This window comes from Mycteria americana, chromosome 2, assembly GCF_035582795.1.
Source record: "Mycteria americana isolate JAX WOST 10 ecotype Jacksonville Zoo and Gardens chromosome 2, USCA_MyAme_1.0, whole genome shotgun sequence".
Taxonomy (NCBI): Eukaryota; Metazoa; Chordata; class Aves; order Ciconiiformes; family Ciconiidae; genus Mycteria; species Mycteria americana.
The window spans coordinates 126,887,801-126,910,769 of NC_134366.1; the positions used below are offsets into that span (position 1 = coordinate 126,887,801).

Below are 22,969 nucleotides of genomic sequence, written 5' to 3' on the forward strand. Positions count from 1 at the left end.
ATCATAGTGACAGAGGAACGGCAGGCATTTTCCCTGGTGTCGCTGAAAAGAGAATTGGTTTATTATCTTTATTACCAACAGATGAGCAGCTCCTTGCCTAGAGGCACCAGGGGTGCGACGCATTTCTCGAAGCAGCACCATTAAATCTCCCCTTCTGTAAGGACAGCACGGCGCTGCCTTCCCTGCCTGCCTCCTGCCTGCACCGGGCCCTGCCGCCGGCCCTCCCGCCCCGCCGCCTGGAACAGAAGGTATCGCCCGGGGCAGGAGCGCAAACCCGGCGGTGGGCGGGGCGGCAGGCGGTGCTGAGGCCACCAGGTGGCAGCCTGCGATCGCGCGTGTCCCCGGCCTCCCGGCGCGCAAAAATCCCCCGCGGCATGAGGGATGCTGAGGGAGGCTCGGCCAAGGCGGGGGTGCGGGCCGGGTCACCCGGCGGCATCCGAAAACGCGGTGATAGAGAGGCTTCTGCAAGGGCTGGGCAGCAGAGCGGCTGGCAGAAACGCCCTCACGATGCGACAGCCAGCGACATGCGACAGCCAGCGACACGCGACAGCCAGCGACACGCGACAGCCAGCGAGGCTTTGCTGGCGGCGTTGTTGCAGCTGAAAGATGCTGTCGCCGCTGAAAGAAGCGTGATGCGGCAGCCAGCGAGGCGTCTCCGGCGTTGTTGCATCCGGAAGATTTTTGGTTTGGTTAGAAAGACGTCTTTACTGGCGTTCACGTGTGACCAGTTGTGCTCAGTGAAGCCCGTGGGAATAAAGAACAAGGTCCTGGACTGCAATACAGCCTCTCTTTTCCAGTGTTTCCTTTCGTATAGGTAACAAATCCCTTCCAAAGAATAATGATTTTTTCCAGCTTTGTCACTGATCTCTTAAATAAGATGTTCTCTGGCAACATACCAACACTTTCCTGTTCTCAAAGGACAAATCCCTTAGGAAGCACTTACAGCATTTTTCTTTTGGAAGTTTTGACACACGTTGTAATGAAAAGGAAAAACAATACTCAACCTGATTAATAGAACTGCAGCTAACAAAAGGCACCCTGGGGGAGCGGTAGGTTTCCTTACTGGTCTTACCACCGAGTAATGCTGGAGGAGAGTCTGTAGCAGCACCTCTCCATCCCCCTTTCCGTCACTCTTCTTCCTCTCAGCTTTGCATAGTTCTAACCTGAGGCAGCTCTACCCATGTGCTGGGCTTATACAGGTGGTGAGTTAAGCTATAGGGGAGAAAAAAGACATCCCAGTTCACTGTGTGGCGGTTTCTGTGTGACTGTCACCCTAAGTCAAAAGGAACAACCGATCAGTGACACCTTTAGAAAAGAGACCTATTATGGATGGGTTGTTTTTTTTTAACGGCAAAAATTAGGAAGGGATCAAGGCAAAAAAATTACACAAAACAGCACAGGATGTGCCCTCCCTCAGAAAGCTAACAGTCTGCTTATGTGCTATGCAACACAGTATGTTTTTCACCCCTTTTCTCTCTCCTTGCTTCGTAGGTTTTCCACAGAAAGCTGTTTTTCTTCTGTTGGTGCTTCTTTCTTTTGTGGTCCATCCTTTCCATCCCTATGCTGGAAGAGTCATAAGAGGAGACCAGACTTGACCTAGGGTCAAGACTAGACCCTGTTTTCCACGAAGGCACTATTATGTTTGCTTCATCAGGGTTCACTTGGTCGTTTCCTCAGCATCTAGGCAAGGGCACCATGAGAGGGTCCAGCAATTCCTTTTCCTTCTGAGCAGAGCTCAGCCTGGGGTGAGCAGCAAGTGTAATTCTAACAGGAGTTGCTGTGTTAATCACAGCAGTCATATAAGGAAATGTATGTAATTACAAGGTCAGGGACAAATTAGTGACCTGTCATAAATGGATATTCTGACAAATAGCAAGGCTGCCATAGTCCTAGTAATGTAGTTTTCATAGGTGCAAGGAATTTAGTTTTTGATAACTCTGGTCAAAGATGGTGTTTTCACCGCAGATAACTAATCACAAAAACAGTAGGATGTCTGTAAGAGTGAAAAGAGAATGCTTTCTATTTTTGAAGGGTATTTTTCTTCCTTCCAGAATGACTTCAGATGAAGGGCCCTACCTGATCTTAGGCAAAACCTTTTTTTCCAAAAGCAGACTGCTCATGGGGGCACCAATCAAAAGCAGAGGCTGTGCATATCCCTGCTCAGAAGTACACGCTGGTCCCTCTGTCTGCTCACTTCTCTGCTTTCCACCATCTCCACAGGGAAGTTCTCCCAGGCCCTTACTTCTGGAGTGGTCTCTGGGCACTGCCTTGATGAAGTCAATGCTACCCATTCAGACTGAAATCCAAAAAAACTGTCTCAGAGCTGAAGATCTGAATGGACTCAGATGGGAAGGAAGGAAAGGGAGTGACCTCCTATCCTCACCCAGGGTTCTGTGCCAAAACAAAAGAGCTGCAAGGGCAGCAAACACCTCCTGCAGCTTGCTGCTAAGGATGGAGAGAAATGAAAACCGATTCTCTTCTTCAAGTCTGAAGGAGACCCATAACATACATGGGAAAAATCTGTTCTGGGGTAGGAACTGCAAAGTAAATGTTTGCCTTGCATTTGATCAGCTGAATTAGCACATCCCAGCAAGAGGAGTTCCATTTTTGGACCCACTACTCTAGTCACTAGCTACCCTGGTGTGGCCACTGAGCTAAAACCGATCTTAGCAAACATAGTGTCCTGTTTGAAAATAGCACAGTTATCTCCAAAGAGAAATTACATGCAAAGCTAAGGCAGAGTGGGGTGACAGAATTACACAAGCTCTTCAGAAAAAAGGACAGCGCATATTCATGCCTTCTAAAATTTGAAATCAAAAAAACCCCCAATGTCTCCTTTGCAAGGGGCTCTGTAAAGCAGGATGTCCATCAAACACAAGGCCTTGAGTAGGCACATGGGCAGCACATGTTTAATGTCAGATACAGTTTAAAACACAGAGACTGCCCCAGAAAATATCATTTCAGCCTTGTTTTTTCTTGAGTTACTGCTTCCCTGGGAGACTCAAGCATAAAAGACATTGAAAATACCAGTCCCCTGGAAAGCAGGTATATTGAACTGCCCACAGCATTGCTTTTCTATACATTGCTGCTTTCTGTTTGTGTGTTTTATTTGCATGACAGTCTGTGTCCATCACCTCCTGAAAGTGTATCCTTCTGTTTACCTCACTCCCTCCACACATCCTTCCTTTCTGTTGTTTTTGCAGCTCTTGTTTCTCACCATCCCTCCATGCCAATCCTACCTTTTGCTTCCATTTTAGCCAGGCAATTCTTCTCCTCCCCTTCCCTGCTCTTATTAAATGCTTGGCTCGTGTTCCTTCCTCCCCCTCAGTCCCAGGGACGGGTCCCTGTGCAGCTCTGCCCTTCTTTCTGTCTCCTCTTCCTCGCATGGTGCTCCTCAGTGCAGCTTTTCTAGTTCAAATAATCTAAACTGCTTTCCTACATGAGGAGGCCTTTGCTCCTCACACTTCTGTGAATGCACGTGCCATGCACAACCATCCCCTGCTCCCAGGTGACAAATTACATCTCCTTCCCAGACTCCCTTTCTGTCTGCATCCCCAACGCCGGCCAGCTGTGCTGTTTCCTGATTTTTCTGTGCCCTTTTCACTGGTTCCCTCTCAAACCCCACTCTAAGCAATTTCTGCCAGAGGTTCACCCATAACATTTAATAATTATCTTGGACACTCAGATTTGTTTCTTCCTCCACTTTCTGAAGCTGCTTGACCACTTTTGCTTGAGAGTGGAACCGCGTTGACTGGGAAAAGAGAAAAAGAAATGGGGAATTTCTCAATGAAGGAAGCAAATGGGCAACCTCTGAAAGATCTGAACTCTCTAAACCATTTTATACACTCTTTCCTGCTTTCTCCCAACATAAGCCATTCAGAAGGACTAAGGTAGGACTTTAGTTTCTGAGGCCCCCCTCAGAGCAGAGACCCTCGGGGTACCCTGCACCCTGGGGCGCAGAGGCTGAGTGTGGAAAGGAAAGGCCAGTTGTTCAGGATCCTGACCAGCCCTTGAGGATTACAGATCTATGGAGGGTGAGGGTGAGGTAGGAGCACAGCAGCTAAAAATCAGTTCTCAAATAAGTAACTGAAATGTATAATTACACAAGAGCACTGAATAGAGGTTTGTGTTAATCTATGATCCGATAATCTTCTTTTGTTGCCACTTAGCAACAGAATTACAAACTGAGGACGGAAAGCCAGGGTGACTTAAAATTCCTCTCTTTGCTGAGCAGAGAGGAGAAAAGGTCCCCCTCTGGGCAGGCACAACAGGTTTTCCAGGTACTGGCTATGTCATGCCTTTCAGCACCATTATGCAGAATTTCAACTTGTCCAAAGTCCAGCTCAGCTGGGCGAATAAAATTGTTTATAAGAATTAGCAAACTTTACTCACAGAAACACAAGATTAATCCAAACAAATAGATCCATGGACTGTGTTAAGATTGTACATTGTAAGCAGGAGGAATGTGGAAGAAGGGACCGGTGGGCCAAAACTGCTGCACTGCAAATTACTCTTAACTGGTGGATAAAAACAACAATCATCACACCTTTTGGGGGATCCACAACGTCACAGAGATGCTCAGAGAGTGGTGCAGGAGGGTGTTATCCCACTGCAGCGATCCCTACCCAGAGCCGCTGGCCTTCATCGTCCTATCTTTGAGAGACACTCTGCACCCAGCAGAGTGCCAGCCTACCTCAGCCCTCTCCTCGGTTCAGCTGTTTTCATGAACATCACAAAACGTGTTAGGTTTAGGTGCCTGCCACCGTGCCCTTTACATCTCATCTTCTTTTTTTCCATCTCCTTCTTACCTTTTTTTCCTTCTTCTTCTTACCTTTTTTTCTTCTCCTGTGCTTTTTAACTAAAGAGTCTGGAGCAGCCAGACAAGCCATCGTCTTTTGCAATGTCGCTATGAAGCTGGGGGCAGAGAGGCAGTTAAAAGGCATGCTATAAGCTGCTTGACAGCCAGGCTCAGCCGCATCTCGGAGCGGCTGGTAAGACTGCACGCCCCGCTTGTCATTTGGCAGATTCTCCCCCATAGTCCAGCTCAGATGCCTTTTTCTTTGCATGTGTCGTGATCCTCAGAGACAAGACTCCAGCGACGACATCTTCCTCCCACCTTGAGCAATTTGTTCCCTGTATTGAGGAAGGGATGGGCTCCCATCCCAGCAATGCTGCCCAGCAGCAGAGGAGAGAGGGGAGGTATTCCAGCCAAAGGGTAACAGACCCAAGGGTCCTGTTAAAAGGAAAGTTTAATTTAATATTTACATTTTAAAAGGATTAACTTTGCTTTGCTGGGTTTGTTTATCTTCAGCCAAGGACATGGCCTTTTTTTGTTTTTTACAGTGATGTTTTGCTCTGAAACTGAGCAGCCAAGACCTGCCTGTGCCAGACCCATAAACCCCGTTTAACAGAGTCACTTTGTACCATGACACAACTCTGCTCCAGGTTGCTGGAGCCATTTATTCCCAGGCCAAACCAACCGCGATGGCATGGGTCTGGCCAAGGGGGCTGCAGAGCTCCACGACCACTGGGTGCCCTGCCACAGGGCAGGGTCCCCTCAGGAAGGAGCTGACAGGCAGGCGAATGGGAAGGGCAGAACAGGGCACTCTGCCAGCCCTCCTCTACTTTTTTGGGTGGTTGGGTGAAGGGAACAGCTGGAGGAGTTCTGGCTTGCAAAACAGCCCAGGGGGTGGTTTCTCAAAGCAATTACACCTGTGTTGGTAGATGTTACTAGAGTACTTAATGGACCTCTGCAGGAAATAAACCCACCATCCACAAGCCAGTTGCGCATATGCAGCATGCAGTTGTGCATGCTGCTTCAGGCAGCGGGAGGGAAAAGCCCCATAAGCCACGTATAGCTCAGTGCTTTCATGCACTGAGTTTTTCCCAACTTCTGCATGCCAACACGACAAATTGTTCAACGCGAAGGAGTGTGACTAGCAATTACACACTTTTCCTGCTATTTACAGCCTTCCTCACATAATGGTACAAAGAAGAAGCAAAATTAGTACATGTTCCTCTTTTTATGTGACTTTGTGTACTTTGCAGAGGAACTTCAATAGACTCATCAAGCTGATACTAATAAAAGATCTGCAATTCTGTCTGTAGTCAAATATTCCCCAGATAATAGCCGTGGGCTGGAGTTGTTTGCTGGTTTTGCCCATCTCAGGCTATGCTTCTTTCATCATTTTTCAAAGACTAAAGCACCTACTTGCCAAGTGTCATCTTTAAAGAAAAAGATAAAATTTACTTTTTCCCTGTCACCAGGAGCCCAATAGCTAACGATGTCAAGCTCACGGGAAATCATCAGTACAAAGTAGTAGCTGACAGTGTAGAGAAGTCAAATACTGAGGACAGAGGGAATCTTTTGAATTGTGTGAAGGAAAGCAGACTAAAGAAAATCATCCAGAGTGCGTAAGTCTTTTCTCCTCTGTTGGGGGAGAATGCTAATTAGCAAGGGTGGATAAAGATTTCAATCTGACATTTCAAAGCATTTTGAGGGATCCAAGCAATCCTAAGGACTTGCCTATTTGGCCACGCTTGCAAGTTAGTTAAGGCAGTATGTGAACATAAAGTGTGGTAACTATCCTGCCAGGTGTGGACAAGCTGCTGGCCTCAGTGCCTTCTCTGGCCTACATGAAAGGGGATTAAAATTCCTTTGAAACACACTTAGAGGGGCAAATGACAGAGATGAAGGGGATTAAACGAATTTAGTTTACCAGTACATATTTCCCTAAGCTGGTTTCCAGTGGCTCCAATATTATGGGCTGTGATGCAGTTTCAGGAAGACAGGGGATGCCGTGCACTGTGTCGTGTAGTAGTGAAGGGACCATAGTGCTGCCCTACAAACAGGGAGGGCACTACCTGGCAGATGCCTTTGGGCAGGAGGCCTTGTGTGGCCCCCAGATCAGCTCTGCACAAACACTGTGGTGATGAGGATCAGCAGTGGTCCATGAGCTCTGGTCTGGGAACTGCTGTTAGAAGGACCAGTACAACAATCACGGTTCATACTATAAGGACTCCAGATTTTCTTGGATTACTTTAGTCAAGCAACACTGAATTCCTCAGAAATTTGAAAAACCCAAACTCAACCTCTGGAGGAAAAAATGTCCCAAAAGGTAAAACACAACCTAGGCATGTTTTACTGGTACATTCTACAGCATAATCTGCATTATAGAATTTATAGATTTTAGAGCCAAGCAAGGAGAAGGGTTTAGACTAATTGCCTGAATATGAAAGACCTGTGGGTTTGTACTGAAATTAAGTCATTGGTATATAGCATTCAGTGGACAAACATCCAGCATCAAGGGATCCTTTGGACAGCTCTGCTATTAGCTTGAATTGCTGCGAGCAAGGAAAATGAGCCTTCATAGAAAGCTGCTTGAGACCTCCACATCCCATGACAGTGAGCTGTGGCAATAATTCCCCGACAGCTCCATGCTCATCCAACGCTGTGGATCATGCTGCTTGCACGGTGTTTTTTTACACAGTATTTAAAATCACTATGTGGACTCCAGGGTTGTAAAACAAGCTGTTGGAGTCAGGAACTCAAACTTCCTACCTCTCTGACTTGAGTACAGGTATACATCTTTTTTCCTAACTATAGCAGAGATCTGACTGGCTGCTGTAAGCCAGCTGCTGTTTCACCCACTGGACACTACATACTGCATGACACATAGAGGGTCTGCTGGATAAGGTGGTGGTTGTTCTGCTTGAGTTTGTCCTAAACACACAGCAGGCCTCTGCTTCATTATTGTTATTCATAAAGCATCCCTGGATGCAGAACAAATCCTGAACAGTCCTGCAACAGAACAGTTTCTCAGCAATGGTATGTGGTGGGCCATATACTCTGCAGACCAAGAAAGAAAAGCTATATGCTCCCCAGGAAGAACATACACAGACAGGGATAAAATGCATACCCCCACTTCAAAAAGCAGATTTTATAATAGCTGTGGTTGTAGATCTAGAACAGTGGCACAACAGCCATACATACAGCTAAGTTGTAGCCTCAGCTGATATATATTTTATTTTTGTGCTACAAGAGGTATTCTGAACCTAGTTCAGAGACAGTGAGCAAAGAAACTGCTATTTTTACCCTCAGCAAGTGTTGCACTGAACTATTCACAAGATTGCAGTTTATAAACCTGAGCATGTACCTGTTACATGATTAGAATTCAGTCTCCCAGCTTGGCTGGCAATAGGTAAAGGGGGTTATAACCACGGAGGCTTAATCAGGGAAAAGTATATACGTGTTGCCTTTGTTCATCCATTTAAAGGAGCAATCTGTGTTTGCAATTATGTAAGGGAGACAGCACTTCATACAGAATGCATACTGGAGACTTTGTGTATTTATATATATGAAAACATACACAAGCTAGATTTTCCCTTACAATATACCAAGTCATGACTGCCAGTTAATCTCCTGTTGACTCATGTAGCCCACAGCATTTCAAAGTGTACGAATGATTTTTGTCCCACATAGTACAAAACTAGCTCAATTTACTGGCAATGTGGTGAGAAGCACTAGGAATCTCAGAGCTACTCATATTTTTTATAGTATGCCTTCACCACGTATTTCCTACCTGGCTCACAGAGTTAGCGTTCACGTCTACTACAGGTATAACCAGCGACAGCTTTTGGCTCAGGTAAGCTAGTCTAAGAGCAGTGGCTGGTCTACAATAGCTATTAACTCTTCTCTTCTGCTTATGCATCACACTGTTTGCTGGTTCCGCGGCATAGAAGTGTCTAGCCCTTCTTCAACAGTTTTTCTGCTTGCAATGTTACAGTATACTTTATTCTTGTTCTTAAAAGTTGAGGAAGAGCAAAAAGACAAAAAAAGGAAATCCAGATGTTCTTACTGTATTGTACATGAGGGTCATAATCTGCCCTGTTCCTGCCCTTTTGAGATACCATTTTCTCTCTATCCCTCAAAAGATACAAGGTTGTTTCCTCTCAGATCCATTTTCATGCGGTACATGTTTGTTTTTGCCAGACCAGTGACACAGGTAAATGTACTTGGAAGCTGATGCAAAGGTTCAGTGAAGCCCGCAGTAGATATAGGAACACTGTTTATGAGATAAAATGATTAGTACAGCGTTTCCTCAGAGCTTTTGGCAGGAAGCAGGCACTGGTTCAGTTAATAAACAGAAAGGCATAGATGTGTGACTGTCACTGTAACTCGGTAGCTTCCCACTCAACAGCATGCCCAGTGGATTTTATTCCAGGGCAGATGGGGATCTTACTCCGAGGTGGGGCAGATGGGCAGGGGGGACGTAGGGGCCGGGCAGCCCAGGACACATGACAGAGTGCACTCCAGCGACAGTTCACATCCAGGCTGCATCCAGATGAGCCCATGTGGTGATCTGCGTATATTGATCTCCACTAAAGAAAGAATTGAGTAATTTAAATGACATTATAGGATGATTAGCCATTAACCAATGGCTAATTTGGTCCTGTGCAAATTTGAAGAAGCTTTTGAAGAGACTACCCAGGTTGCCCTGCATGCTGGAAAAACAGGCATTTCCACACACCTATTTGCATTCAGGTACCAGAATGAAGTGCCTTAGACTCAGCATTTTACAATCTTGAACAGCAAGATGCTGAGCAAAGTACATAGCTGCAATAGCTTTAGCAAATATATATATAACCTAAGAAAAGATTATAATTTAACCCTACAGAATCTTTTTAATGGTCATAATAGCTAGGAGAAGATTTTCATTGTCATGTCTGACCTAATTATTCATTTGACATCTGCAGTTCACTGAGAATAAATTGAGAATTTATGGAGACTCCCTTAAAAAATGTCATACACTCCCAAAAGAGCCTAGCCAAGACCCTATGAAAATAGTGGCCTCTGTTAATGTTTTTTGCTATCAGAAACATTTGCATCATGTTGTAGATTTACTGTGTACCTTTTACTGTAAGAAGGGGACAAAGAATAAACTTATAACCTAAACCATCTAATAATTTTGCTAACAAAGAAATGACCTTTAAAAACATTGATCTCATGGCAAGTTCCAAGCATCTTTCAGCAATAAGAAAGGTTAAGGCATCAGGGCTGGCACAAGGTTATTTGGTTAGCTTTGTGTATACATTGATTTGGGGTTTTTTTTGCAATCACTTGATGATGACTGATGGATTAGTTTGTAGACATGAATACATATCAAAGTTGAAGAAGTTTGTTTTAGAAGGACCACAGGAACTATAGGGGTAGCTAATGAAGTAGTACGTCGTAGTGATCAGTGCCCAGTGACCTTGGAGTTTAAACACTTCAGAGCAAAAGCCTGCTGAGATGAGCAGGTGCCAGGTGAATTCATAGACTACAAATGCCCCAAAGCAACAATCATCTATTTAGATGTTTCTTTTTCTGGACTTCAGGCTATGTCCCAAGATGCTCCTTGGACATAATCTTGAAATGATCAAAACCTGTGAAGCGCAACCCAACCCATCTGTCTTCTAAATTGTTTGTTAACAGTTTACACTTCCTTGTTTTCAAATTAACTAGATTTGATGTAGGATACAAGATAAGGATGTTTTATTTTTCTGTTTAAGATCAGTAGTCTTTCCTTACTTCCCATTAAAATAGCCAGTGTTAGTCCTATGAACAAAGAAATCTGAGAATGATCATTAAAATTCTAAATCCAGACATACTCCTCATATAGAAAATCAAAATGGGCAGCAGGCTGACAAACATGCACACACCACACACACCTGGAATGCCACTACTTTTTAATGCAATTCTTTAGAAATTGAAATTCAAGCTCAAACATGAACCTCCCTGAGCACATTTTTTAATTGGAAAAGTATTATCCCTGGCTTTGCGGAGAGGGAAAGCGTTACATAATTAGCAAATAGTGAAATCAACAGAAAATCTCTCACTGGCTTCAGCAGTTACTGCACTGAGCACTTGCTGACGTGCCAGAGCTCTGCCACAGCAACCCCGTGGCAGACACCTGGAGTAAAACTCCAAGAGTTCTTGACTCTAGTTCAGAAAATTCAGGCAAACTTCTCTGAGAGGTAAATCTCAGGTCTTTTCTTGTAAGTCCCTATGGAATGTTACTCCAGAAAAGTGAAAGAAGGTGTCATATTCAGGTCTCTATACTATAGAAAGGATTTTTTTCAGCGCTCGGGAATTGATTAATTCTTTGGAAAGTGCTGGGGAAATCTATCCAGATTACTGAATGGCTTACCACCTATCAGCCCCTTTCATTCCAGGAGAAGCATACAGGTTTTTATGTCACAGGAGAAGCATACAGGTTTTTATGGTCAAAATCAGGTATTCCAGCCTGTCTGAGCATTTTGTCATGTAGAAGCAGTTGGCTTTCTAAATAAAATCAACTAGAAGGGAATGAAGCAGAGAATAAGGAGCTTATCTATGTAAAACAAGCATAAGTGTGTGAGACTACGTGGAAGAGAGAAAAATACTGTAGCGCAGTTGGAAAAATCCTTGACATGAACAAGAGTATTAGCGGGACATGTTTGTTCTTGACCTGAACACTGTAATGCTTCCAAGCAGGGAACATGCTTTCATTAAAAATAGGCATTAATTCTAATTATTCAGAGATGAACTTCAACTGATTTGGAATTCAGATAAGCCTTAAAGCATTTACATATTTGAGGATTATCTAAAGTTTTCCATAACTGGGGGTCTCATACTTCTTGGCTTCCATAAGGCTGAGGTTACTGTGCACACCAGGGACTCTTTGCCATTCTCTTCTCCAGCCCCCTAATCACCCTGGGTGCTGGGTGATCACCAGTTCCTCTGCGTTTTGTGTGTCCCCTAGCCCCCAAATAGCCTTATACTATCTCTGTATTAGCTATGCAACCCTACCGTTTCTTCCACACCAGGATTCCTAAATATCTCTTTCTGAGGAGTTTTCAGTGACTCTGTATACTCTTTTCTTACACTAGGGCTTTTATGCTATTGCTCTGTGCTAAGGCTCTGTGTTGCACCGCTTTCCTTGTGGCATGTATCCTGCTAGCAGTCTCTGGGAGCTGCCCTGTTCCCTCCTCTTCATGGCAGCTTCCCTACTCCTCCAGATGGCCTAGAGTTTCCCAGCCCCCCTTACTGCTCAGTGCTCAGCCCCGTGTCATTTCACATTCCCATATTTTTTTGTCTGGGGTAAGTTATTCAGTTTATAAGCTTCAGACTCCCATTGCACAGAAAAGGTTTAACAACAATGGATAATAGTCAGTCAGCACTTGTTGGATGCCCAGCAGTTACCCATCCCCTTTCTCCTTTTCCCTCCCACAATCACATGTTTTGATTCTCCACCAAGGGAGAATCATTCTTCTCAGCCAGCTATTCCAAATTCCTGAGCCCTCCCATACATTTTATGGAAAGCATTAGCATATTGTGCTAATAGGTTGAGGCTGACAGTGGAAGGAGGAAGACCTACCTAGAATTGGTTTCACTAGGCTATAGTAATTTTAAATTAGGTTCACATAGGATTTTAAGAGAATTCTGTATAAATTCTAGACACTCCATGGCCTTCCAGATCAGAGAAATAATAAAGACTTTTTTTTTTACCTTCTCACTGAGTCCACTTCTATCTTAGAGCTTACAGAAATAATCTAGTTATCTGCAAAATGTGTGAATGGAGATTCACAAACACACGGAGCCTAATTTCCCTTCAGAATGGTGCCCCTGCTAATAGTCAAAGGATCCCTATCTAGGCTATGTATGTGATGGCAAGAGTTGAAAAAAACAGCAAATGAAGGACAAGAAAAAAAATTAATGTTTGGGGTTAGAATTTTCCATGCTTCTTATTTGCTTTAAAAACCAGCTGCCAAAAGGTCAATGTTATAAAAGAGGAAAGTAAAATAGGTAATATGGACAGCTGAAATGTACTATCCCTGTAGACCTGATTTTTCAGAAACTGCTACCTTGCTGGAAAACCTAGGAAAAATAATTATTTTTTTAAGTCATTCTCCCATAGGAGAGCAATTTCACATGCAGGCAGGTGCCAATATCATTAGCTCCTTGGCATTATTTCCTTGCAGAACAGCCGATAGCAAATGACAGGACAGCCTACTTGCACTAGAATACAGATAATTTCCCTTCCTGACATACAAAGCTTTACTGCTTCAGAGAAATATTTACAAACAATGAGAGCAAAATAATCAAGTAAAGTGTTGATGCACAGATCTAAGAGCAGTATTTACCTTTCCAAGATCTGAATACAACCCACAAGCACTAGATTGCAGCATGATTTGTTACTGCTGGGCACCTTGCATTGCCTTCTACGTGCATGCAAAGCGAGTGCAGAATGCTACCTACGTATCAGCCTGCTTTGCTGTAAGTACAAAGGGCGCTTTGATCCCAGTTCAGGAGATTACTGTAATATAGATTTTTCTCAAAAGCCAACTTTGCCTGAAGAGAACAACTGCATAAAGCAGCCTGAAGGCATGAAAGCCACTGGAAAATACCGTCCATGACTTCCCTCTAAGACCTTCATCATAATCCTGTTCAAATTAAGAGGCAAAATTGCATTTTGTTAGAATACTGTGAAATCAGTAAAAACTAAGTGTGCCAGCTCCTGAGAACAGATGTGTAGACTCAGGGTTGTTTAGGACATGCGGAGAAGGATATGCTGAACAGGACTGTTTCTTTGTCTCTCAACTAGCACAGGGTACAATATGGACAATTTTTATGTGATGCAGCTGGAGAAATCCAGCTACACCATGCCTACTCCCCCAGTTGACATCTTCTCCCAACTTAGGTTGGGGCTGAGTTCCCCCCTGAAAACCCTATACCTAAATGTACATTTCAGAGCATGGCAATAACATTTCCAGCATAATAAGAGTTTGGCAACTAGAACGCTAGCTAGATGTTAACATAAGCTACTAGTCTATGCTAGTTGCCTTGGCTCCATCTGAGGTACGTGGAGCAAGAGAGGACTCATTTCACTTTTCTGAGACCTTTATCTTCCCAAGGGGACAGATCTCTCCAGGTCTCTTCCCAGTGACTAAGATGAAACCTCAATGTCTACCTGAAGATTGGGCAAGATGAAGCCTTAGAAACGTCTGGTGAGAGGCAGATGTTGTCAGATCCTATCTAAATTAGGTTTCAGAAAGAAACATTGCTGCTTTTCAACAAGCAGGGGAACTGCTTGGGAATCTGTCACCCAGCATGGACCATTAGCACTGCTTGAGCTAGACAATGAACAAACTCCATCTCCCATATACTGAGTCTGCATCTATATGTGGGAACTGGTCTTCAGAAAGCACTGAATACACTGAGAAGAAACATGGAGCAGGCGCAGAGAAAGCAGTGGGGCATTATCGTGCACAACCTGAGGGCAAGGTAAAGAAGATCTCCTAGAACTGGTTGGATTTCTGGGCAACCAAAGGTCATTTGCATCATTTTGTGGAGGGCTTTCTACGAGTCTAATCTCCCCAGGCAAGGGTCATGTTTGTGTCCGTTACTTATTCTCTTTGCTCTAGTGATCCTGCAGTCCTTCCATTGCCTGCAATGGCAGTGCTATTCATGGACTGACTCTAGGATTGGACTGTTTACTAAGCAAATAATCAGAATCAGCAGATTTGGAGTCATATGGGTACCCAATAAGTAGCCTGTTTTGTTGTCGGATTGGCTATAAAATCCCAAATCCCCTCAGCTCCTAGCTGCTGGCACCAAGGCTCACTAACAGCAAACAGAATGGCCTTTCACTCTGTGCTCTTTGTTTTCTTAGCTGGACTGGTATTTTTCTCTGAAGCTGCACCACTGGTGAGTCTTTTTTTATTCAAACTCAATCATTACAAAATGATAATCTAGATTTTCTAGATGACTAGCATCCTCCTCATCCATGACATTCTGTAACCATTAGGCTTTCCTAGAGTGTTATTTTACTACCATTTTTTAAGTAGCTTCTTCAGAATTCTTAAAACTTCTTTTTTGCCATTTACCCATCTATTTTAGGATATTATGAAAAGGTCAGGAATCTAGGAGGTGTGACCTTTTATTTCTGTCTGTTTCTGTCAGTTCATGACTCACATCCTGCATCTTCAATATAGAGGTAGCTTTACCTTCTTCACCAAACAAGTGTTTCTCTAAAGCACTAAAAAAGTATTTTTGAAGTATGACTAGGGATTCCTTATAGTATAATGAAGCTCAAGAAACAAATATTCTTTCAGCCCTAGGACGTCATAGGTACTTGGTTTTTTTATTTCCTAGGCTAACATACTCTGCCTGCACTTATAATAATGTACTATTTTCTTATTTGTGACCTCATTAAAAAGGTATACTTTATAACATTTTTCCCAGGGCCATATGCAACTCTAAATATTTATCAAGCAATCTCTTTGTGTGTGTGTGCGTCTGTGTGTACAATAAAGTTGTCAGTATAAAGCTTTAAGATATTCTGCTTTAAGAAATAGATGTTTGCGAACTAGCTTTCAATACCATTTGGCAAAGAACTTGCTTTTAAGTCAATGTTAATTCTGCAATAAGAATCTATCTTTTCTTTGAAAGAAGGTTTTTGTAGGGCTGGTGAACAGCTCCTATACAACCTCTCCTGCTTTCCCCAAGGTCTCCCATGGCTCTGTTGATTCCAAATGCCCTCTCATGGTGAAAGTGCTGGATGCAGTCAGAGGAAGTCCTGCAGCTAATGTAGCTGTTAAAGTCTTTAAAAAGGCTGCAGATGGAAGCTGGCAGGATTTTGCTACTGGGTAAGTTATGTGGTCCTATAGAGCCATTTTCAAGGTGCCTCGGGCAAACAATTGAGATATAAGGGGAATGGAGCTCTGATCAAAAAAGCAATATGTTTTTAGCACGTGTCACACTACCACTGTTAACAGCACGTGAATTCTGGTCTAAAATCCATCAGATTCAAGTGGAACTTATCCATGACTGAAATACATGCTAATTGCAAAAATACGTGGAGATGCTCGTCTTATCTTTGTAAAGGAATAGGTTTAATAATTAATTTTTCTCCCAGCTTCAGTACTACCTTTCCTTTCTATAAAAAGAAAAAAAAAATTAAAAGCCTATTTACCAGAATTTTCTAGGTAATCAAGACTAACCTACTGTCTTTGTATGCAATGGATATAGAGCTTTATTTGCAACAGTCACATACTGAATCCTCTCTGTAAGCTTTATTCGTACACACGCAAATAATAAGCACATTAGTCTTCTACTGTGTAACAAACGTGCTGGCTGGAAGAAACTCCTTGACCAGAAAGTTTTAGAGAGTCCCATTGTAACACAACACAGAAGCACAATCTCAGTATCTGTTTGTGGTCATTGCTATAGATTTGCATGGCTTTCACTAGAATGACAGCTTAATACTTACAAAGCATCCTGAGAACATCACTGAAGGGCAGGCAATAATACTATTATCTTCAGTCTGTGGGAAAAGTATGGGTAACAGAGGATTACAGTTTACTAAAATTCAAATAGGTGAGGTATACAAGCATTTAAGTTTCATTGTATCAACTCATTGAATCCGACTTTTAAATAAGTCAAGAGAAAACTCTAGTAACAGCAGGATATTCAAGCACTAACTGACAAGCACAAGCATGGACAGGAGCCACCAGAGCATCCAACTGTCTTTTACTAGGATTTTTATAGCATGATTTACATAAATGCTGCAGAAAAAACCAGAGGAGAAGACTCAAAGGAGAGAGGTACCTTTCTCTCCGTCTGAAGGATTTCTTTTTATAAAACTCAAAACAAAAAATACTTCTCCCCATTGAAAAGGAACAAGAAAGGTTAGGAGATTGCAGGAGAAACAAACACCTCCACTCCCAAATGCTGAGTGTTAATCTAGGAACAAATGACTCTCAGAATGGATTTATGTACTTTAACAAACAGAGAAACCCCATGAAAAAATGACACGTTGTTTTCAAGGAAAGCAGAGACAAGGATAATGTCTTGTCCTTAGTGAGTATTTCTGCCATTATTAGGAAACCCAGATTATTTCAAATGTTTCATCAAGTGCTCTTGAGCATGTAATACAAAATACAGTTTACAGAGGAATAAGATAAATGCAACATCAGTGTTAAATGCCCTCACTTCTTGGGCATAACAGTGTTTTCTTGTTCAGTTTGCAATGCTGTTCTCAACAAGCCCAAGGAGACAAATCCCGCAGTTCTTAGCCAACCACTGTTGACACTTTAGGTCAGTACACCCCTGAGAAAATCAAATCACTTCTTCTTAAATATAAATTGAGAAGATTAACTCTAGGCAAGTGAGAAGCATTTTGCTGGGGGAAGGCAGTGGAGGAACATTAAACCACAATTTTTATTGCAGGTAAAGATTTTGACCTTTCCCTTGACTTGCATCTTAACCAAGGCTGCTTTCAGCGATGCCATTGACTTTAGCTGATGACTCTTGTTTTGAACTGGGTTTTCACACGTGACTGCAATTTTTTTCTTTTGGGAAAACTAGAGTTTCTCTGTGTTAACCCAGATGAAAATCTGAATGCAATCAAGGAACACAATCTGTAACTACTCCTGTCAGGTTAATAATATTTTGAAGTTACAGTACCTAGCAGATGCATATGGAAAAGTTACATTTTGTACAAATGTCTATAAAAGTTATTTTTTTACCTTTTTGTTTGTTTGGTTTTACTTTGCTAACACATCTTAGGGAATTAAGCAAATGCACCTAGCAACTGGTGAATTTGGAGTAATAGTATTTAAAAGACAGGGAGGAAGTTAGCATAGCAACAGCTGACTTTAGTATTTCAAAATTAATCTAGCCAAAAAATATGAAAGAAGAGATAACTTGAGCTGAGACACACTGAGGAAGGCTTTAGGGCAGAGAGACCTGGGAAGCATGTGATTTGGGTTCTATATGAGCTCCTCCCATGACTAGCTTTGACCTTCTCACTCCTCACATGTTTTTGGAAATCTAGGTTTTATCACATAGTTCAAGAGTTGCATTCACCAGACATAGTTGTAATGTGACCTAGGTTGTAAATCATAAAAAAAAAAAAAAAAAGACTGCAGCATATTTGAAGCAGTTCTCCCCACCCTTCTTTTTTGTTTAAACTCCAAAATAATAATTCATGTTCCCGAGATATTGTCTCAGCAGTCTGCATCTGAGGGCAGAGCTTATCTCAGTGCAGCATGTGTCCCAAGAGTTCATAAATGTAATTGCACAGACAGTTTAGGTTTAACCTGGTCACATTATACAACTAAGGTCCAGACAGTGAAAAAGAGGATCAGGATTGCCATCTAGGCTGGAGCCGTAGTAACTTAACCAGTAGTTTGCAAATTTTTTGCTGGAAAAGCACAGCGTTTTTAATTTAACTGTCCATCTTACAGCAGATGCTGGCAGTCGGCATCCTGTTAAGAATAAGCAGCCATACTATATTTATTCCCCCACTCAGACAGAAATACAAGTGCTGTTCAGAAGGAATCACTTGTAGCATTTTGCTACCAGGGCCGAACGCAGGGCATCCTCTGCCTTGTGCTAATCCCATCCAGGCTCTGAATCGCACACTGTCCTGTTGGCTGTCAGTGCAGCAGTAACGCTCAAGGGTTTGCTTGTGAGACCACTCGCATTGAACGGCTACCACTTAATAACTAAAATTAAGAAAGTGCCATTAACTCCCGGTAGTGGGTGAGAGTCGTCACATGAACTCTCGTTTCCAGTTTCCCAGCTGTTCTGGATGGTTAACATCTGCAACTCTGGGTCAGCACCCATTAGGGAAAGCACCATTCAAGCTGCATCCACACTTTTCTCAAACTAAAACTTATTTGTTTACCTGCACATAGATTTTGAGGCAGACGCCATTTTTCCTTTTAACTGGCTTGTGTCTAGACTATCCAACTTACAAGCAGATGTATGTGAATTCCTAACTTGCACTCTGAACACTTCTGCAGGATCTCAGCAATTCTGTTTCACGGTTTCAAGGACACTCGCCAATGAATTCTTTGTCCTTTTAGCTATTGCCTTTCATTAAGGCAATATAGGTTAAGCTGGGAAGTACTAATTAAACCAGAAGAAAACAGATGTGCACACTTCACAAACTGCCTGTGAGCCACGTTTCAAACAGGGCTTGGATTCCCTGCAGGTTTGGTCTGCCCTGAATACAGTTGATTTCACTTGTGCTGGACCAGTGAGACTTCTGTCAGTCTTCAAAGTGCTAAAGTTGAAATATAAGGAAACCTGAAAATTAGCATGGGGTTTTCAATCCTGTTGCTTCTCAATTTAAGCAAAAGCTCTGTCATTCAGACTTTTTTCACTTACCACCATTAATCAAAGCTGACAAATAAGATGAAGGAGGAGACAGAGGCTGGAAGAGAAAAGCTGCAGTAGCCCAGCTGATTCTGTCTCTGATAAGCAGCATGTCACTGCTTTCTCCCCTCCCTCTCTTCCTTCTCAAGCTTTTCTTTTTTCTGCCTAGACAACCACTCCTTACCATAAGATAGGCAAGTTCCACTAGTTCTTCAAGTCAAGGCTTTCTTCATTTTTCCTTCAACTACATCATGTGGTTATGAAGTGCTATAAATATCAAATAAATACTTTCAGCAGGAAAAAAAAATGGTAAAAAAATCAGAAATAAAGTAAAAGGAGGGAAAAGAGATAAATGGGGTTTAGGAGCTAAGTATGTAAATATTTAAACAGCTGTCATATAAAGCTTGCTCCTTTTCAAACAAATAGGGTGCTGTGCTAGCTATATTTCCTTCTTGCTTCTGGACTTCATTCACCCACAGTTTTTTGTTATGAGCTGAGTACATAATCTCTCTGAGCTGGGAATTCCTATTGCTCATTTATATGGCACCCAGTGGAAGAGGGCCCTGCTCTTTGACCCAGGCATTGTAATTCAAATTAATAAAATCTTGTGATGCTAAATTGCTGTTCCAAGACACTACCACTCAGGGTCACATAAAAACACATCAGTGTGTAGGGGTAAAACGTATAGCCTCAGTGCTAATAACTAGATAATAAAATAATTTTCCACTAAAATCTCTCTTCTCTCTTTAATTATAATTTGAGATTTGGCATCTTGCCTTTCATCATGATGATCCTTTTCCTAAGCCACTAACATCTGGTTCCAGAGGGCACTTGGTACAAGTTAAACATGATATTAAAAGAGAGGCCTTAACTATAATCCCTGCCATAGCAACAGAAATGACAAAAAAAGCCAGCCAGCTTTGATTTGTGATGTATATGGATGAGTTGGTAGCAAGGACAGGCTCTGTAAGATGGAAACATACACTACACAGAAGGAAGGAATTATTTCAGGTTATTAGAAACTATTCAATGTAGAATTTGGCTGTGCAGCACCTCTGCTATTTAATATTCTACATTGACTGTTTCTGTTTAGGATCTAAATGGCAGTATAAAATATTTATGTAGATATTTTACCATTACAGGAAAACCACAGAGTATGGGGAGATCCATGAGCTCACAACAGAAGAACAGTTTGTAGAAGGAATATACAGGGTTGAGTTTGACACCAGCTCTTACTGGAAGGGACTCGGCCTTTCCCCATTCCATGAATATGCTGATGTAAGTATTTGCAAATGTACCGAATAACCTATATACTGTGTAGTGGCATCACCTGGAAAGAACAAATACAGTCCTTAAATACTGAATTTGGTGAAATGGTTCACTGCTACATAAGATTGTGTAAATAAAGGCAGTATATAGCCAGCTAAGCCAAAGGAAGTAGACAACTTCCCTGCAAATACTGACATAGCTCTTCCAAAGTGGAGCTATGCCCATTCACCTCTTCAGACCAGCAGGGACCTCTGTTCAAAAAGAGCTACATTATTCAAAAGCACACAGCATTTAAAAAACAAACAAGAAAAAAAAAAAAGACTGCTTTTATCATTGCTGAAGGAACATAGCAATTTGAACACCCTCATCTTGTAGGAAATGAGCTCTTCTTTAATGAGAGGGATTTCCCTCATATCAGTCACCTGAAAATCCATGAATTCTAGTATGATCTGTAATTACAGGATAAAATGATTCTTTCTGATGTGCCCCTTTTTTTTAAAATGTTGCTCAGTACTGAAATATGCAATAGAAAAAAAAGGCATAAAAATATAAAGAAATAACCATAGTGGGAAAGGAAAAATAGGCTGTTTCATCAATACCTAAATTTCATAAGCAGGCCAGCAATATAATCATGTCTTGTGCCTCCCTTTGCTCTCAGCCCCACACTGGTTTATTGTGTGCTTTATTCTATCATATTTACTTAGCACTTCCAAAAAATTTGTTTAAATCCTTCAGGCTTAATCTGCCATTAAATTTAAGTTTCCCCAGACTAAGTAGTCTAGAATGGCTACCAGTTGTGTTGTAGAACATTTTAAACCTCAAGTTTATGAAGCTCTGTGGAAGACTAAAACATTTATGACTGAGGCCCACGTCCATAAAAGTCTGAGGTGTGGCTTGAGTCATTTAGGTCAAATAAACAATCCTCAAAAATATTCCCTAAGCATTTGGATGTCTGAAAGTTGCTGGGGACTATGGAAGGACTTCACCTCAAAAGATAGTTAAAAGCACCTGGTTAAGACTGTTCTAGCTAGGCTGTTGAGGAAGCTTTCCTTTGATGTAGTAGCCTACAGGTCAACAAATTAGCCTGGGAAGTGGGCAAAGTTCAATGGCTGTCTGTGTACAAGGTAACTGAACCCTACAGTCCTCACGTCCCAGCAGCTTAGACTTTGGCAGGACCGGGACAACACCAAGCTGAGAGGTGTGGTTGACATGCCTGAGGGACGGGATGCCATCCAGAGGGACCTGGACAAGCTCGAGAAGTCGGCCCATGTGAACCTCATGAGGTTCAACAAGGCCAAGTGCAAGGTCCTGCACATGGGTTGGGGCAACCGCTGGTATCAATACAGGTTGAGGGATGAAGGTATTGAGAGCAGCCCTGAGGAGAAGGACTCGGGGGTGCTCGTGGATGAAAAGCTGGATATGAGCCAGCAATGTGCGCTCACAGCCCAGAAAGCCAACCCTGTTTTCGGCTGCCTAAAAAGAAGCGTGGCCAGGAGGTCGAGGGAGGTGATTCTGCTCCTCTACTCCGCTCTGGTGAGACCCCACCTGGAGTACTGTGTCCAGCTCTGGAGCGCTCAGCACAGGAAAGACATGGACCTGTTAGAGCAGGTCCAGACGAGGGCCACAAAAATGATGGATGGAACATCTCTCCTATGAAGAAAGGCTGAGAGAGTTGGGGTTGTTCAGCCTGAACAAGAGAAGGCTCTGGGGAGACCTTACTGCAGCCTTCCAGTACTTAAAGGGGGCTATAAGAAAGATGGGGACAAACTTTTTAGTAGGGCCTGTAGCAATAGGACAAGGGGTAATGGTTTTAAACTAAAAGAAGGTAGATTCAGACTAGATATAAAGAAGACATTTTTTACAAGGACGGTGATGAAACACTGGGACAGGTTTCCCAGAGAGGTGGCAGATGCCCCATCCCTGGAAACATTCAGGGTCAGGTTGGATGGGGCTCTGAGCAACCTGATCCAGTTGAAGATGTCCCTGCTCATTGCAGGGAGGTTGGACTAGAAGACCTTTAAAGGTCCTTTCCAACCCAAACCATTCTATGATTCTATGAATCTTTGTGGACCTGGGTCCAAATCTCACAAATTTCTCAGTCTTCAGTGAGCATCACAAAGTAATGGGGAGCACTACCCTTCAGAGGGGTAAAATCACTGATTGAACAAAACTGGCAAAGTAGTCTGCAGAGGAAATGGAGTGTGCTTGCTAATTCTTAATAAGGTAGTTTTGAATGTACGTTGTTCATTGTGATCACAAGTTTTCTCTTTTCCAGGTGGTGTTCACTGCTAATGATTCCGGTCACCGCCACTATACCATTGCTGCTCTCCTCAGTCCTTTCTCTTATTCAACCACTGCTGTTGTCAGTGATCCCCAGGAATAAACGTGTACTGTCATTACAGAAATACCCTCCTCCACTAGAACTATTGTAGGCTTTTAGGAGGAAGGTTTTTCCTACTGCTAATGCATAACTTTTTGCTACATTAGTTTTTTTTCCATTTTGTAACCTGGCAA

At 42.7% G+C, this 22,969-nt stretch overlaps 1 protein-coding gene across 1 annotated transcript; it reads left to right on the forward strand.

Moving 5' to 3' along the window:
* The first annotated feature begins 13,207 nt into the window (after nt 1-13,207).
* Nucleotides 13,208-22,969, forward strand: LOC142406762 (transthyretin-like). Its single transcript, XM_075495694.1, is given in 6 exon segments — nt 13,208-13,246; nt 13,249-13,297; nt 14,694-14,728; nt 15,530-15,669; nt 20,329-20,464; nt 22,731-22,969. Coding segments are annotated over 6 exon segments (507 nt in total). The 3' UTR covers nt 22,839-22,969.